This window comes from Nicotiana tabacum, chromosome 11, assembly GCF_000715075.1.
Source record: "Nicotiana tabacum cultivar K326 chromosome 11, ASM71507v2, whole genome shotgun sequence".
NCBI classification, from domain to species: domain Eukaryota; kingdom Viridiplantae; phylum Streptophyta; class Magnoliopsida; order Solanales; family Solanaceae; genus Nicotiana; species Nicotiana tabacum.
The window spans coordinates 161,526,704-161,545,159 of NC_134090.1; the positions used below are offsets into that span (position 1 = coordinate 161,526,704).

The window sequence follows — 18,456 nt, forward strand, 5'->3', positions numbered from 1 at the left end:
TTCATCAAGTTCTATTTCTCCATTATAATTTCCTTCTAAAAGAAATTCTCTTTCCAAAAAGGTTGCTCCTCTGGCCACAAACACTTTATGGTCAGAAGGGTGATAGAAATAATATCACATTGTTTCCTTGGGATACCTAATGGACCTACACTTATCAGATCTTGAGTCAAGTTTATCAGACTGTAGTCTCTTAACATAAGCTGGACAACCCCAAACTTTAATATGTTTAAGGTTAAGGCTTACATCCTTTCCATATCTCATATGGTGTTGTAAAAACTGACTTAGTGGGAACTTTATTAAGTAAGTATGTTGCTGCTTCCAAAGCATATTCCCATAAATTTATTGGAAGATCAGTGAACCCCATCATAGATCTCACCATATCTAATAAGGTTCGATTTCCTTTTAGACACACCATTGTGTTGTGGTGTTCCTGGAGGTGTCCACTGTGAGAGAATCCCATTCTCTTTGAAATATCTGGTAAAATCTTCAGTAAGATATTCTCCACCTCTATCAGACCTTAGTACTTTGATACTTTTATCGGTCTGCTTCTCAACTTCACTACGGAACCTTTTGAACATTTCAAAAGATTCAGACTTGTGTTTCATAAGATACATAAATCCATATCTTGACATATCATCAGTGAAGGTGATGAAGTAAGAATATCCACCTCTAGCTTGAATTTTCATGGGACTACGAACATCTGTATGAATTAGTCCCTTTGAGAAGCTCTTTCTCCACTTCCAGTAAATAGAGATTTGGTCATTTTTTCTTTGAGACAAGATTCACAAGTTGGATATGATTCAAAATCATATTTATCAAGGTACCCTTCCTTGTACAACTTATTAATTCTTTTCTCTCCAATATGACCAAGCCTACAATGCCAAAGGTATGCATGATTTACTTGATCATCTCTTTTCCTCTTAAGACTTGAAACATGCATAATCGAATTAGGATTTCACATATAAATTATCACTATAATAAATAAAGCAAATACCATTGCCTATATTAATGCGAAAACCACGTTTGTCTAACATAGAAGCTGAAATTATGTTCGAAACAAATTTAGGAACGTAATAATAATCATCCAACATAAGTACTTTGCCTGTAGGCATTATTAAAGAAATTGATCCTACAGCTACGGCCGTAACTTTTGCACCATTTTCAACTTATAGATTAACTTCCCCTTTTTTTAGTCTCCTACTTATCTTGAACCCTTGCAACATATTGCAGATGTTATAGCCACTGCCAGTATCTAATACCCATAATGAAGAATTAGTAGTAGCTAAAGAAACCTTGAAAATATTTTTCATTAATGTCTCACCTTGTTTCTTGTCCTTTAGAGTTGCAAGATACTCCTTGCAGTTTCTTTTTCAATGCCCTTTTTTCTTACAGTGAAAACATTCAACATCATATACTGACTGCAAGATCAAATCTTTAGAAAGCTCTTTACCAAGCTTGTACCCCAACTTCTCATGTTCTTCGGTAAGAACAATCATATGATTGACAAGGGGTCCAACTGGAGAGTTTTCAATGTCCAACTGTGTATCAACCATCTTCTTAAGATATTCAATGATTGCAGTTGGATCCATATTCTGATGTTTCCTCTGGAGTTCAGAACTCATAGAAGCGATAATGATGTGTTTAATAGCAAGACATTCTTCCAAGTGTTTCTGATAAACCTTGGTGCTTTGAACATCATTCTCTGGTGGGATTAGCTTTGCACGCTTATCGATCACATCAATGAGCTTTTCATGCATGAGAACAATTCTCAAATTTCTATACCAGTCATCAAAGTTTGGTCCTACCAACTTGTTGCTCTCAAGTATTTCACGCAGTGATATGACAGACATATTGAGAAATCTAAAATATAAAAAAGAAAAGGCAATGATATAAGAACATATTTGCATATATCATAAAGACATGGACTTTTATCTAAATGATATTTTCACTAATTATTTTAAACTATTTACCCTCATTATAGTTTACGAAATCTTTATTTCTGTTAGTGGAGTAAAGGAATCCTTTAACAATATGTATGATCCCATTGGAAGTCAAATCGTTTCTCACATATATTTTAAAGGTAGGTACTCTTATCAATTGTATCCTCATACAATTTCCTTAAATAGTTCTATATCAAATAGTCCTCTGGTAGTCAGGTCGATCCTATTGGAATAGTTGAGTTCAACCATCATGATAGCAAAGAACTTATTAAATTTTATACTCCCCGGATAGTCCAGGCGTCTAGTAAAAAATTGAATAATTCTTTCAATTCATGCATCTAATGCAATAAATATTTTTAACATATTCTCGAACTATAAGTCTCTTGGTAGTCAGGCCGCTCCTTATAAACAAGAAATAAGTAAAATTATTTACTTTGATGGATAGCTCTATAATAAAATATCTTATATTTTATTATTTAAGAACCCAAATTTTAGTAAGAGGGAATTGTTTCTAAAACAGCTTTTAATAACATGAAGATCAAATCTTTTATGGCATGTGAATTTAGTTCAAGTTGTCTACATGCTTAGTCCTAAATTAATTTACATCATATGTAATAAATAATTCAAAATTATGTAACGAACAAGCATGCATAAAAACGAAATTCAACATCTTCTAACATAATTATCTTATATATCACATAAAAGTAATTCATGCCAGAATATCATTATTAATTAACATCTCATGAACTAATAACAATTAAAAATAATAGTAGAATCATGTAACCTATTATAGATTCCCGTCGTATCTAATACAAAAATACAAATTCAAGTTATGAACTATCTCAATAGTTATATAAATACATATTTTATCCATAATAAAATAATATCAGCATTCAAATGATTTGACTATTGTACAAGACATATTATGGTTTGAACTCTTCAAATATAATATTAAAATATTTCGTAAATAAATTTTAGACACAATAAACCACGGCTCTGATACCACTGAAGGATTGCATATAGGTATTCGTAACACGCAGCGTAAGACAACAACAATCCTAGACAGATCTTTTCGTGTGTAAAATTTATTTACATGTCAAAGATCGGATCTAAGACATACATGGTGGAGAGAGTCTCGTTTCAAAATTTATTCGATAGTGTGAAGACTCTATACGTATTCACACCGAAACCGATCCTTGCTATCAACTCTTTGATCAATGAAACCCACGGACAAATTGAACGAGAAATTTCTATGCAGAAATTTTCTCAAAACCCTTTAACGTAGTAATAAGACAAATTTCTTGTCTAAAAACGCCTCTCTTGTTTATGACCTTTTTCGATCATCAGTGTTTCTACATACGAAACCTTCGTATATATACTGACATACATCACCCTAGTATCCTTTTCCCCAATAGGTTAGGGACATGTTAAGGCGGTGACTTACGTGTAACTCTATTCCAAATTAGGACTTTATAAATCCTTTCCATTGCAAAATAGAACCCATGCCATAGGGATTGAAGTTGTCGGTCACTTTATGTCATTCCAATGTTAAATTGGATTTAACACATAACTCTTCATTAATATTTATAAATAAATATTATAATATATATATATATATATATATATATATATATATATATATATATATATATATATATATATATATATATATATATATATATATATATATATATATATAAATTATTAAAAGTGGGAACCCTAAAATCAAAAAGTCAAATTACTTAAATGCCCTTTTACTTAACCTATTTTATTTTAGGAAAAAACCAAATATCGTATCAATTTTTTAATCAATTAAAAAACCTAAAATAACTAAACCGAAACACCCCTTCATTAATAGTCACAACCATTTAGATGCATAGCCCCTTAGTATACGTACCTATTAGCATGTGTCAATAAGATTCCATCATGAATCTGTTACCGTGAGTACCATTTCCTTATGCTTTTGTGTCTGGTGTGAACAAGGAAATTAGCTAATAGTCCGAATTAAGTTGTTACTAAAAGAATAAGGGTGAACTGCATTCCATTCATCTTCATAAGTAACCTTTTTTTTTTTAAATGCTGTCAAGATCAAATTATCTAACTTCCAATTTTTTTTCATTGTCTTGCTAACACTTACAAACATCCCAACTCAACCTTTATTCTTCTTTTGAAGAGTCACAACTATTCAAATAATTATCTTACCACTTCAAAAAGAATTCTCTCTACTGATCTTCCAGAGGAGTTTTGTTTGGTTTTTCAAAATTTCACAAAGTTAATTTGAGATTTTCTATTAGACCAAGCTATGATTGGCGCCGAAACGAGTGATAGAGTGTCCTACTTATAAAAGGGTAAGTTTTATGCAATTTCTTATACTTTTCTGTACATGAGATCTGAAGGTTAATAAGTTGATGAATATAATTAAGTTCAGAGAAATAATACTATATTCTGATTTGAAAATAGGAATAATTTACATAAGGATACTTCGAGTCCATTACTCAAATGGTCACTCAACTATCCAAAATTATCATCTAAAGTCACTTTTCTTTCGTTTGTAACAACAAGGTCACTGAACTATGTCTATTGCGCTCAGAAGGTCACTCAACTAGATTTTCCAAATTTTGGATTGCTAAATACCTATTTTACCCTCTAAATTATAAACATTTATCTTCTTTTTATTTATTTTTTTAAAAAAATTTAATATTATAATTTTTCCCCTTCTAATTTACATTATGGACTTACCTATAAAATAAATAAATATTATTTATAAATTAAAAAATAAAAAGTAAAGCATATATAATGCTGGAATAACAAAATAATGAGTATAATAAAAAAATTAGTTAGAATAATTTGTTAGTAATAATAATTTTAGTATTAACAACAAAAATTCAAAAATTTATTTACACAATTCAGAATGAAAGAAAATGAGGTAGGGATAAGGGTACACACTAACCTCCCCGGACCCCATTTATGGGATCAAACTAGGTTTTTTGTTGTTGTAAAATGAAAGAAAATAAAGGTTGTAATATATTGTCTATGCACGCAATATAAAAATAATTATTTAAATAAAGCTATTTTTATAATATACATCATATATTCTTGAAAATTTAGCTCAATTATATTATTATGTTTCTACCAACTTTCCAGGATGAGAGGATTATGGGTATGGGATGGGATGATTACCCTATACTTGTGACACCGGATTTTGGGATGATTATGGATTGCTCAGCACTGAACTGGTTAAAATATTATTATTTACTCTAAATTTCCATCTTTTTATTATTAATTCGAAGGAAATTATGAATTTCAAAGATACTAAAATGAGAATCAAATTTATTTTTTATTGTTGGCTTGCCTGACAGTGGTGTCTGGCGCCATCACGATCCTTAATAAATTTTGAATCGTGACAGATAGTCCCTCTGCTTTCTGGCGATATAACTTTGTGTCGTCGGAAAGTTGGTAGAAACATAATAATATAATTGAGCATAATTTTTAAGAATATATAATGTATATTATAAAATACTTTTATTTAAATAATTATTTTTATATTATGTGCATGGAATATATATTTTACACCCTTTATTTTCTTTCATTCTGAATTGGGTAAATAATTTTTTGAATTTTTTTTTGTTAATACTAAAAAGTTAAAAAAAAAGATAAATATTTATAATTTAGAGGGTAAAACAGGTATTTGGCAATCCAAAATTTGAAAAATAGTTGAGTGATCTTCTGAGTGCAATATGCATAGTTCAATCACTTTGTTGTTACAAACGAAAGAAAAGTAATTTTAGGAGATAATTTGGGATAGTTGAGTGGTCATTTGAGTAATTGACTCGGGATACTTCCAAAACCAAGTATATTATAAAATACTTTTATTTAAATAATTATTTTTATATTATGTGCATGGAATATATATTTTACAACCTTTATTTTCTTTCATTCTGAATTGTGTAAATAAATTTTTGATTTTTTTTTGTTAATATTAAAAAGTTAAAAAAAGATAAATATTTATAATTTGGAGGGTAAAATAGGTATTTGGCAATCCAAAATTTGAAAAATAGTTGAGTGATCTTCTGAGTGCAATATGCATAGTTCAATCACTTTGTTGTTACAAATGAAAGAAAAGTAATTTTAGGAGATAATTTGGGATAGTTGAGTGGTCATTTGAGTAATTGACTCGGGATACTTCCAAAACCAAGTATATTATAAAATACTTTTGGGGGGATATAAGATTTTATACAACTTTCAGCGATTGTATACGATTTAATACAACGAACCGTTTGAAAACTTCTACTAACAAGTAACAACACCATTGCAAAAAACTTGACAATAATATTTCTATTTCAAATTTTTTCTAATGTTTCTGTATTTTTGGTAGAGGCAAAAATTTTAGTAACTGACAATATATATCTTTGGTAACTCTTTAGGAATTTATGAATTATTTTTGTACATAATTACGTACTTGATACTTATCATTAATTTTAATCTCATGCTTTTTAGATGTAGTTTGCATGTTAGAATCAGTAAATCACTTATTGGAGAAGAACCAAGCAGGAGAAAAGACATAATAGTGACACATAAAATATAAGTTAAAATTACACAATTTTACAAGAAAAAATTGTTCAAATTATATTTTAAATACATTGGTATGATTATACAAATGTACGTAATTTTATAGGGAGGTTTAGTAAATTTGACAGTGAATTTTTTTAAACAATGATAAAACAATCAGAGGCTATTGTGATGTTAGAATCTCAATTCATAAAGATATCATGCCAATATATGTGTGTGAGGATATCCAATCATCTTGACCTCGATAAATAATTAAGCCACCATACGATGATACACATTGATTATTCGTAAAATTCTTACTTATAATTTATTCTTTCATCCACAATTATCAGTCAAAGCTTTGGTTTAATATACTTGAAATTATTTTACAATATTGTAGATTACATGACTCGGCATACACGTGCAATGCACGTACCGGGAGACTAGTGTGTGTGTATATATATATATATATATATTAGCCAAGAGACATAATTTAATTTTTCTATTCCAAATAGAAAACTTCAATTTGTTAACAATATTAATATATCCTCTGTGCTAGCAAAAAATATAATAATATTTCATTTGGACTAATAACTAAATTTATTTGACTAATTAAATTTTATAATTTAATTACCAAACAATAGAATAATTAATCCTTTAGCAAAGACCAGAACACTCGTTAGTGTGCGACCCTATAGGTTCAATACTAAATCGGTAGTAAAATGATCACATCAATATACTAATCAAGGGTGACGTCTAGCAACACTCCTCAACGACCGGATAACATGAAGTATACAATTTACTCTCAAGAACCAGTAGAAGAATAAAGTAATATTTCCTTCCATCCTTATAGCTCTGAGTCACCCTAGGATATGGTTCAACTGTCAAATCCTAATAGGCGATCAACTATGTGTTCATGTCAAATATAATCCACCATCGAATGACCTAAGAAACTCATTTCTTCTTTCATTCAATTGCCCTGGCCAAGGTCTTAATTTGGTCGTTTATAATTCATGACAACATGGAGCTTAAACTCATCATTACCAAGAGTTGACAGATTTCATCTTGATCAATCACTAATTCTACAAGCATTTAATCATGCCCAATATTCTTTCAACTATCGCCCTAGGGCCATATGTGTCTGGTATCAAAACACAATAAATAACTTGTCAATTACTATGACGATCTCAGGTCAAAGAAAACTTTTACATCACATTCTTCAAGAGAATATCCTATTGACAGTTTATGGTAATTCTAACCATTAGAAATTATCCAATGAGTCGGTTCAATGATCATATCTCTATATGCATCATCTATCTATGTAATTTAGTTAATGAGATCAACTAATCTTTATCCCATAAAGACGATCACATAAATATTGATCTGACCGGATTACTAATATCCAAATTAATAATCCTACGATCAAGAACAAATTTAGATTAAATTATAAGAAACTTTACTCTCATTATCATGATCTCCATCACAATGTCAAGTCTCAAAATTTAATCAAGGACCTTATCAAATTAATCAAACAATTAATAACAATGATAAAAGAATATCAAATGCCATATATATTTTATAAAAATATGTTCAAAACATCAAATGTAATATCATCAAATATGATATTGGATTTAGGGTATATCTACTATATCCCTAACAGTTGATTCCAGCTCTATATGGAACATGTTACTTGGTAATTCTCCTCCAATATCGCTTCATACAATGAACTTCATAATTAGAGAGGGCACATTTATAAGCTATGAAATAGTTTATTTTCAATATTACAAAATTATCGAAAATAATGTTAGGTAATAAGAGAATTGTCCCAGTAGAAAGGAGAATGAAGTATTATTTTCATTACCAAAACTTGAAAAGAAGTAAATGCGAAAGCAACTCTCTCGAAAGTCAATTTCTTCTTCATTATAGTAAGACTAGTTTAAAAAACTTTCATCTGAACTGCCAAAGCTCGGCATAAAGTCGCACGTCTTCTGACTTTCTGACTTGTTCAAACCAATTATTTTCGTTTAGTATGTTCTTTTGTTTAATTAATACTTTAGTTTTTATTAAACTAATCTACCATATGGGATTTGTAAATATCCATAATTATGGTCATAAGTTGACTTGTAAGTTGTAACATGGAGGTGCTATTTGGTGGTTGTTTTATCTATATGATACATAGTAAATTATAATATGAAGCTTCCTACCAATTAACGATGTCCCCTCTTGCCCTAGGCACCCACTATTCATTAATTCATTGAATAAATTGCTTCTTCTAATTAATGACATGTATGTCTAAAAGTTTGAATAAGTAACGTCTAAATTTAAAATGGGTGGTAATTAATAATGGAAGTCGGTATATAAAATGCTTCAAGTCAATTGTTAGACTAGACGAGATTAAAATAGACTATGAATATTTTTAAATAGCACGATGATGAACGTGTTAATTAAAGAACTCATAGTCAATAAAGTGGAATAAAAATTATATAAGTCTAGGATTCAAATTGAGCAGAGACAAAAAAAAAATAATTACTACTAGTATGTGATTTTTTCTTATTTGCCGAAGCTTTAATATCTTGTGATGGTAGAAGGTAACCCCCTAAAATAGCCGAGACGAGCAAACTATTTCCCTATAAAGAAAAAAGAACGTGTTGACTTTCATAGCCACTTTTGACAGAAGGATTAGTTTTATCGCGCCTCTAAAAGAGTTCTTTTAAATAAAAGGCCCATTTTGCAAAAAATCGATAAAAATAACCTATGAGATTAATAATTAAAACGAGATATTATTGTAGGCAATCTTGAAAGTTATATAAATTTGAAAAAAGAAAAAAGAAAACTGCATACTAATAACAAACAAAAAAAGGTATTGTCTTAACATTCATATAAAATTTAAAATCGTAAAGAAAAAAAATAAGGTGCTTTTGTTAAAAAAATATTTTAATATAAAATGAGAAAAAGTTACATCTTGAGAATTTCGTGGGACTTCACTAGCAGAATTATTAATCCATCTCCTCTATTTTGCTAATAAAGTCTCTCCACCCTTTAAATAGAAATTAAAAAAAAATGACTTACCTAAAAATATGCCTATCCTTTCCAATAGCTTTCATGGTTTATAAATAGTGACCAAAAACTAGTCTACCATTTTTCTTTATCGAAGGAACGAAAGAAGAAATTCTCCCTAACTCGTTCCTTCTCAATTCCTAAATTAAGTCTCTCTCCTCCGTCCACGACGGTGCACCACCATGGTTTTGTCCAAGGCCGCCTCGGATAACGATGTTTCCGTTCATTCCACCTTCGCTTCTCGCTATGTCCGAGTTTCTCTTCCCCGGTAAATTTTATTATATTGTTCGCTTTATTTCACATAATATCTAGGGGCGGAATAGGCGAAGGTGATCTGTTAAACATTTTTCATCGAAAAATTATTCTCTATATATATGTTAGATATTATTTTTTATATATATACATTAAATCTTGAATACCTACGAACATTCTTAGCAAAATTTCTGACTTAGAAACAATAATATTACGTATATCTTGCTTTACATTTTAATTATATTATGACTATTTATACATTAACAGATCAATTTAGCATGCCACAACCATGGGCATAAGCACCTTATCTTAAGTGGTGTCACTGTTTTGTCAAAATTTTCATAAATATATATGTATAGATACTAAGAGAATAAAAATATTGGGTATAAATATAAAAAATAATGTTGCTTGCCATTATAATGATTTATTTATTTATTCACTTCTTCAGATATCAACTTACAAAAAATCGTGCATACACCACTGGCCATAACTTCTCTTTTATCTGCACTTAAAAATAGGTTATGCAATTAATTCCCATCTAAACCAAGTTGATTGATTGATCCTTTTTGCTTTTCTAGATTTTTCTTGGATTTTCTTTAGTTTGTTGATTAAAACTAGATTTTTTTCTTTTTATTTTTGCGGTTTTTAGGTTTCAGATGCCGGAGAATTCAATACCAAAGGAAGCAGCATATCAAATAATAAACGATGAATTAATGTTGGATGGAAACCCAAGGCTGAATTTGGCGTCGTTTGTGACGACGTGGATGGAACCAGAGTGCGATAAGCTAATCATGGCTGCCATTAACAAGAACTATGTTGACATGGATGAATACCCGGTCACCACTGAGCTTCAGGCAAGTTTTAATACATGATCTCGATGCATTAAGCTCCCGTTATTTGTATAACCCGAAAAAGATTATATTTTTGCAAGAGGTCATTTTCACGACTAAAAATAATCTTTTGTAAATAAACTTTATTCAATAAAAAAATAATATAATATCACAGAAGATCGGTATATAAAACACAGAAGATCATGAGATCATGTCCTCTATAAATGTACGCCTAGTTACTTGCATATATTTAATTGATTTCAAGATTACTTAATTAATCTTAGGAAACAGGTAGGTAGCTCGTTCACACCAGGCTTGAATATAACGTTCCTCGAGATCAAGCTTATTATAATGTTTTCAATACCAAAACTGAAGAAAAAAAACGTTACAATATAATAGAGTGACTCTAAATACTGGTGCTATCTATTTTATGGTTAATTATACACAAGATCACTGACCACCTATAGTACATAATTTGCCGGAAAGTTATTAAACTAATTTTTTCTAACCACAAAATCACGCGCTTTTGCTAATAACAAGATGAAGGCTTGGTCAGAAATCATCATTTTTCATTTTTAAAAAATGGATATTTAGAAAAAGTTAACCAACTTTCAACTTTGTGGTTAGAAAAATTAGTAGTTTGATTATTCTAATGCAATTATTGTAGGAATATATATCACAGCGGAAGCAATAACAGAATCTTATTCACGTGTAATCTAAACAACAAGCACGTATGAAGATTTTAGGATTACCTCTTGAAGCGTAAACACAACAAATCTATGTCGTTCTCCAGTTCCTCAGTTGAAAACACACCAGCAGATTTCCACAGTCTTCTACTGTGTTACCCAAACAATAACCGAAAATGGAGAATTTTGGATGGGCAAAATTCTAGTAGAAACCGCAGTCAGAATCTTGTCAAAAACGTCCAGCCCTTATATCCATATATATAGTTGCGTTTTAGGTCAAAACCGTTTTCAAAACCTGTTAGGTTTCCTTCTCCTACTAAGGGACGGTTTCCACGTTTTCTTTCCCACTAAGTAACAGTTTTCACTATTTTCTATTATTTAGGCACAGTAGGGACCACAGAATTTAATTAACAAGGCTTCCTATTATGATATTAATTTCGAAATTCTGAAATTAATTTCCATCATAATAAATTACGAATTATTCCACTAAAAATTCGTAATTGCACTCCTTAGTTTAATTTTAAAATTCTTCCATAAAACCTTATTTAACTCCCCATGTTAAGATTCAGATACTAATCAATCAAATTAAATTACTGACTATTTAATTTATTGATTACTTCATTTAGACTTACACTTAACTTATTTCATGTGTCGGATACAAAATCCACCGGCCGGGTTTACACATGAAAACTTATAAGCTTTCATAAAGGAGTATCATCAATCTCAAAATCGAGACATGGATTCCATCAACTAATTATTATTTCGCCAATGTATATCATTGTTATTCAATTTACCGGGCTTATTGACTCGCGAAAGAATCTCGCCTTTTAATAAATCAAAACAACAAGTGACATACACAGCTAATAATAATTATATCAGGATTAAGAGTATAAGTACATTAAATGGACTAGAGAAATTATTTTATAAAGTCAGTATAAAATACTCATCTCTACTTGATCCGTTCAATACATACAAAATGTACTAGAACAAGAAGTTGGAATTAAACCATTCCCATAATCAAGATAAATTATATTTAATCTTGTGCTACAATCATTCCGATGATTTGTCCAATTCCATCATTAGATTGTGAACATTAACTTTTATGTCTTACAAGAACCGATGATTTAATCTTCCGTGTATAAGCTAAACTTTATACACTAAATCAACTACTATGTAAGCAATGGACGCACAAACCAACACATGATCTATTTAAAATGAAACTTTATTGAATTTAAACAAGTAAATAAATAATTGTTCATAAAGAATATTATAACAATACGCATGGCTTATAGTATATTCTAACAATTATCACTTCAAGTTGAGTGACCTTTTGTAGAAGTATTCCTTTGCTCTCTATTTTAAGATAATGTCTATTTTCCATAAAACAATTTACACATTAAATAAAGGGTCATTTGTATATATTAGAGAAAATAATATATGTATTAGCTTCAAATTTTAATATTATTAATTATTTGTTTAGTACATTTTTTCAACCTATGTACAACTAATACGAGTATTCGTTATACACCTTATTTGATATTATCCTATGTATAACTAATACATAACAAACCATAGTATTAGCAATACCAAGGCTATTAATACATGCATAAGTATGTTTAAAGATAAAATTGCACTTGAAGTCCCTCAAAGCGAAATAATGTGGAGAAACTTTTTGTAAACAAATAATTTTAGAAATTATACAATGGATGTCATTTTTAATACGTCACACCAACAGTCATAAGAAATACTCAGCATAACTATACGAGCATAACAAATTCCTATATTACTAATACACCATATCAGTATTATTCTTATACACCCTACCAAACGACTCCTAATTGTTACTGGATAATATAGTCGATTTAAATCATGATCATTTTAGGAACATGGTGGCGTAATTTGTGTTTAAATTGATCAAATAATTTTTCTAACATATAAATTAATTTTGTTTTTAATAAACTTATTTATGTAATGCAGAATCGATGTGTAAACATGATAGCACATTTATTTAACGCACCATTGGGAGAGGAAGAGACTGCAGTTGGAGTTGGAACTGTTGGATCCTCAGAAGCCATAATGCTTGCTGGTTTAGCATTTAAGAGAAAATGGCAAAACAAAATGAAAGCCCAAGGAAAACCCTTTGACAAGCCCAATATTGTCACTGGGGCCAATGTCCAGGTATGTTTCCCATTGAAAGTCCATTGCTTTTGAGCTCACTCTTACTATTTTTCTTTACTAAGAATTAACCTAAATAGTCGCTCACTCAATCGTTTAAATTAAAATAGATGATAGATATATAGTTTATACATAATATATATGTAATCATATATAATCTTTGTATATGGATAAGAAAAAATAAATAGTGAATATTTGTATAAATACTTGACTTTAAATGTGCTCGTAAATCAAGTTTGCATGAAATACTTGACTTTAAGAGGTCGTTCGGTAGGGTGTATAAGAATAGTACTGAATATGATGTATTAGTAATAGTGAAATTAGTTATGCTGAAATTAGTTACGCTAGAATTATTTCTTACCGATTGTTTCGTTTGATGTATTAAAAATAACATGCATTGCATTTTTTTAAAATTTTTTTGTTTACAAAAATACCCTCCATATTCTTTGGAAAGGATTTGAAAAATATTTTGAAAGGACAGGTCTGGCTTTATACATGCATATCCATATATTAAAAATTATTATATTGTTATTCCCATTATTTGCGTATATAAGAATAATATTGAATATGATGAATAACTAATATAGGTAATAGTTATATATAGATTGAAAAATACTATCGCACAAGAGATTAATATTACCAAAGCTAATATATGTATAACTTTTTATTCCAAACGACCCCTAAATGTGCAAGACCACAAAAAGTGTTTCTCCTAAAGCTAAGCTCCGCGAAGGTCTTCCATAGATTGACCTTTCTGTGCATTAATAATGGTGTATAAATTTTATATATTATCACGTTAACTTGATTTATAACAATAAAAAACTCTTTATGCCGAATCTGATATGATAACCTGAAAAATAAAGTGATATAGCTTATTATATATAGTTAGTTAAATTGCAATAATAGTATAAACCTCTTTTACGCTTTCAAGTATATAACTTAAATCCTTAATTTTATAGGTATGTTGGGAGAAATTTGCAAGGTATTTTGAAGTAGAGCTAAAGGAAGTGAAATTAGAGGATGGGTACTACGTTATGGATCCTGAGAAAGCTGTAGAAATGGTGGATGAGAACACTATTTGTGTAGCTGCTATCTTGGGTTCCACCCTTAATGGAGAATTTGAAGATGTTAAACGTTTGAATGATCTCTTGGTCGAGAAGAACAAAGAAACTGGGTAACTCACTCATCTCCACTTCTCTTTTGTCTTTACGCCAGGGTCAGATCGATACTGTAGGCCTCTGTTAGTTTAAATAGTTTCTGTCGCAGGCTAAAAGTGATTTATACCCCGCTAATCGGTATAACTTAGTACGTAATTAACGTTCACATGCATGATTTCACTAAAATCCATTACAAACACGGATAATATTATCCGTTAATATGGTCTATAGGTTACGTACAAGTTCGAGCCATAGAGGCAGCCACTAGCCCACTAATGCTTGCATTATGGTAGACTGTCTACATAATACCTCTTGCATGTGGTGCGGCCCTTCCTCGAAACCTGCATAAACGTAGGATGCTTTGTGCATCGAACTTGTCTAACATTTGATTACTATAATTAACAGGTGGGACACTCCAATCCATGTGGATGCAGCAAGTGGTGGATTCATTGCCCCATTCCTATATCCAGAACTTGAATGGGATTTCAGATTACCATTAGTAAAAAGTATTAATGTAAGTGGTCACAAATATGGTCTTGTTTATGCTGGTATTGGTTGGGTTATTTGGAGGAACAAAGAAGATTTACCTGAAGAGCTTATTTTCCACATTAATTATCTTGGTGCTGATCAACCTACCTTCACCCTTAACTTCTCTAAAGGTAAGCAAATTATAATGAGCTATATATGAATATGTTTTCAATATATTTTTATAGAAAAACTTCAAGATGAACTCAATTATTAATCATTGTCCTCTGGTTTACTTTCTATTCAATGTACAACTAGCAAGACATAGGGTACAATATTGTAAAGCAATGTGGTGCTTTCGCGCGACGAAAACTGCTTTTCCAATAGGATTTAGCTCCTGTTTGGACTTGGATTTTTTTTTTTATGACTTTTATGGAAAAAGAAAAATGAAAATATTGTTTGTTCATGGAGTTTGATCAGTTTTTGAAAAAAAATTGAAGAAAAAATTTCAAGTTCCAAAAACTTGTTCGGGCGAAAAAAATTTCTTCCACTCACAAAACGTTAGCTTTTTTCCCTATTAAAATGCATGTTCAAACACAACTTTAACTTTCAAAATCTATTTTTCAACATAACCTTCAAAAACTCTTTTTTTCAAGTTTCAACTAAATGTATATCCAAACTCTTTGATATACATAAAAGCTGTACAAAAAATTTACACTGTCAGGATAATTTAACTATTTTTTAGTAGGTTATGTGTAATGACTTTTATGTAACCCAATCAACAACAACTATTTTTTCACTGTTAATATACAAAAGTTCAAGTCTTTATTTTTTTTTTCTTGACGCAGGTTCTAGTCAAGTAATTGCTCAATATTATCAACTTATTCGCTTAGGCTATGAGGTAAGCTGAATACTTATGAAAAATAATCATTAACATGATACCCTTTAACCCCAAAATTATTCTAATTAATAATCTACCATTGTGAATTGTCTTATTTACCAGGGATACAGGAATATTATGGAGAATTGTCAAGAAAATGCGAGGGTACTCAAAGAAGGACTTGAAAAGACAGGAAAATTCAACATAGTTTCCAAAGAAATTGGAGTTCCATTAGTAGCATTCTCCCTCAAAGACAACAGCAAACACAACGAATTCGAGGTTTCGGACCATCTTAGGAGGTTCGGATGGATTGTGCCAGCATACACAATGCCACCAAATGCTGAGCACGTGACCGTGCTCAGGGTTGTGATCCGGGAAGATTTCTCCCGGACACTAGCTGAGAGGCTCGTGGCGGACATTGAAAAAGTCCTCCACGAGCTCGACTCGCTCCCGGCCAGAGTCTCAGCTAAGTTGGCTGCGGCTGAGGAGAGTAGCAGTGGAGTGCATAAGAAATCGGCAATGGAAGTTCAATTGGAGATCACTAATGTATGGAAGAAGTTTGTTGCCGAAAAGAAGAAGACAAAAAATGTAATATGTTAAAAGAGTTTAAGAAGAACAAAGGGGACTTTGATTTTTCATTTGATTTCTTGAGCTTTTTGAGTATTTTAGTACAAATGTAATTTTGAAGGAGGATGGAGTTTGATCTTTCTTTTTTGTTTGGTGTAAACTTTTGTTTTTGTGGTGGTGTTTTAATTGGCACCTTTTGATAATAATAATTTTTGAAGAATTTTTTGTTTATTATGTCTAAAACGTACTACTCCCTCCGGTCCACAATAAGTGATTTTTTAGTCTTTTTTTGTGGTCCAAAATAAGTAATTTTTTCAGACTTCAAGAATGAATTAATTATTTTTTTTCTACATTGCCCTTGGAGTAAATAGTGTTGGAGTATGTATTAGGAGTGTTTATGTGAGATACTAAAGGTTAATATGGTCAATCTTATTGCTAATTAATGTTAAAAGGTGGATTTCTTAATCTGTGTGAAAACAACCAAAAAATTACTTATTTTGGATTGTAGGGAGTATTCTTTTTCTTTCGAGTGTTAACTTTCAAAGAAGTAGTCTACCTAAAAATAGGTAAGTTTTCTTAGTAAAGACTTTGATAATGTTTCCATCTTGAATAGAAAAACTCAAATATAAATCTCTTAAATCTTTGTAAGTCAGATTCGCATAAAATGGGATGGAGGGAGTATTTTAAGAATAATATTTCTTATATGAAGGCTCGGTGTATGGTCGAGAAGGGGTGTTTGGCTTACTTGGCTTATGTTCGTGATTCTAGTGCGGAGGTTCCTTCCATGGATTCTGTACCAGTTGTTTGGGAGTTCCCAAAGGTATTTTTTGCAGACCTGCTAGGGATGCCACCCGACAGGGATATTGACTTTTGCATTGATTTGGCTCCAGGCACTCAGCCCATTTCTATTCTGCCGTACCGCATGGCCTCGCCAGAGTTGAAAGAATTGAAGGAGCAGTTGCAAGATTTACTTGATAAGGGCTTTATTAAACCTAGTGTCTCGCCCTGGGGTGCACCGGTGTTGTTTGTAAAGAAGAAGGATGGGTTGATGAGGATGTGCATAGACTATCGGCAGTTGAACAAAGTCACCATCAAGAACAAGTATCCATTGCCGAGGATTGATGACTTATTTGATCAGCTTCAGGGTGCCAAGGTGTTTTCGAAGATCGATTTGAAGTCTGGCTACCATAAGTTGAGGATTAGGGCATCCGATGTCCCTAAAATAGCTTTTCGGACCCGGTACGGGCATTATGAGTTTCTAGTGATGTCATTTGGGTTGACAAATGCCCTAGCAACATTTATGGATTTGATGAACCGGCTGTTCAAGCCCTATTTGGATTCCTTGATTGTTTTTATTGATGATATCTTGATCTACTCCCGCAGTCGAGAGGAGCATGAGCAGCATCTTCAGATCATTCTTCAGACTCTGAGGGGCAACCAGTTATATGCTAAGTTTTCGAAATGTGAGTTTTGGTTGAGTTCAGTTGCTTTCTTGGGTCACGTTGTATCAGTAGAGTATATTCAGGTGGATCCTAAGAAGATTGAGGCAGTCAAGGACTGGCCTAGACCCACATCAGCTAAAGAGATACAGAGTTTCTTGGGTTTGGCGGGTTATTACCATCGGTTTGTGGAGGGATTTTAATCTATAGCAGCCCCGATAACCAGGTTGACCCAGAAAGGTGCCCCGTTCAGGTGGTGAGACGAGTGCGAGACGAGCTTTCATAAGCTCAAGACAGCTTTGACTACGGCTCCGGCGTTGGTGTTGCCCACAGGTTCAGGGACCCTATACAGTATATTGTGATACATCTCGTATTGGACTTGGTGCGGTATTGATGCAGAATGACAAGGTTATTGCATATGCTTTGCGGCAGTTGAAGATTCACGAGAAAAATTATCCAG

The 18,456-nt window shown here is 31.4% G+C and overlaps 1 protein-coding gene across 1 annotated transcript; it reads left to right on the forward strand.

Annotated features, from left to right (window-relative positions):
* The first annotated feature begins 9,611 nt into the window (after positions 1–9,611).
* On the forward strand, positions 9,612–16,788 carry LOC107815063 (glutamate decarboxylase-like). The gene is made up of 7 exons (XM_075225653.1): positions 9,612–9,813; positions 10,447–10,651; positions 13,291–13,491; positions 14,448–14,662; positions 15,051–15,304; positions 15,959–16,011; positions 16,114–16,788. Exons 1-7 carry the CDS (start codon positions 9,728–9,730, stop codon positions 16,588–16,590), a joined length of 1,491 nt encoding a protein of 496 aa, XP_075081754.1. The 5' UTR covers positions 9,612–9,727; the 3' UTR covers positions 16,591–16,788.
* The last annotated feature ends 1,668 nt before the right edge of the window (positions 16,789–18,456 follow it).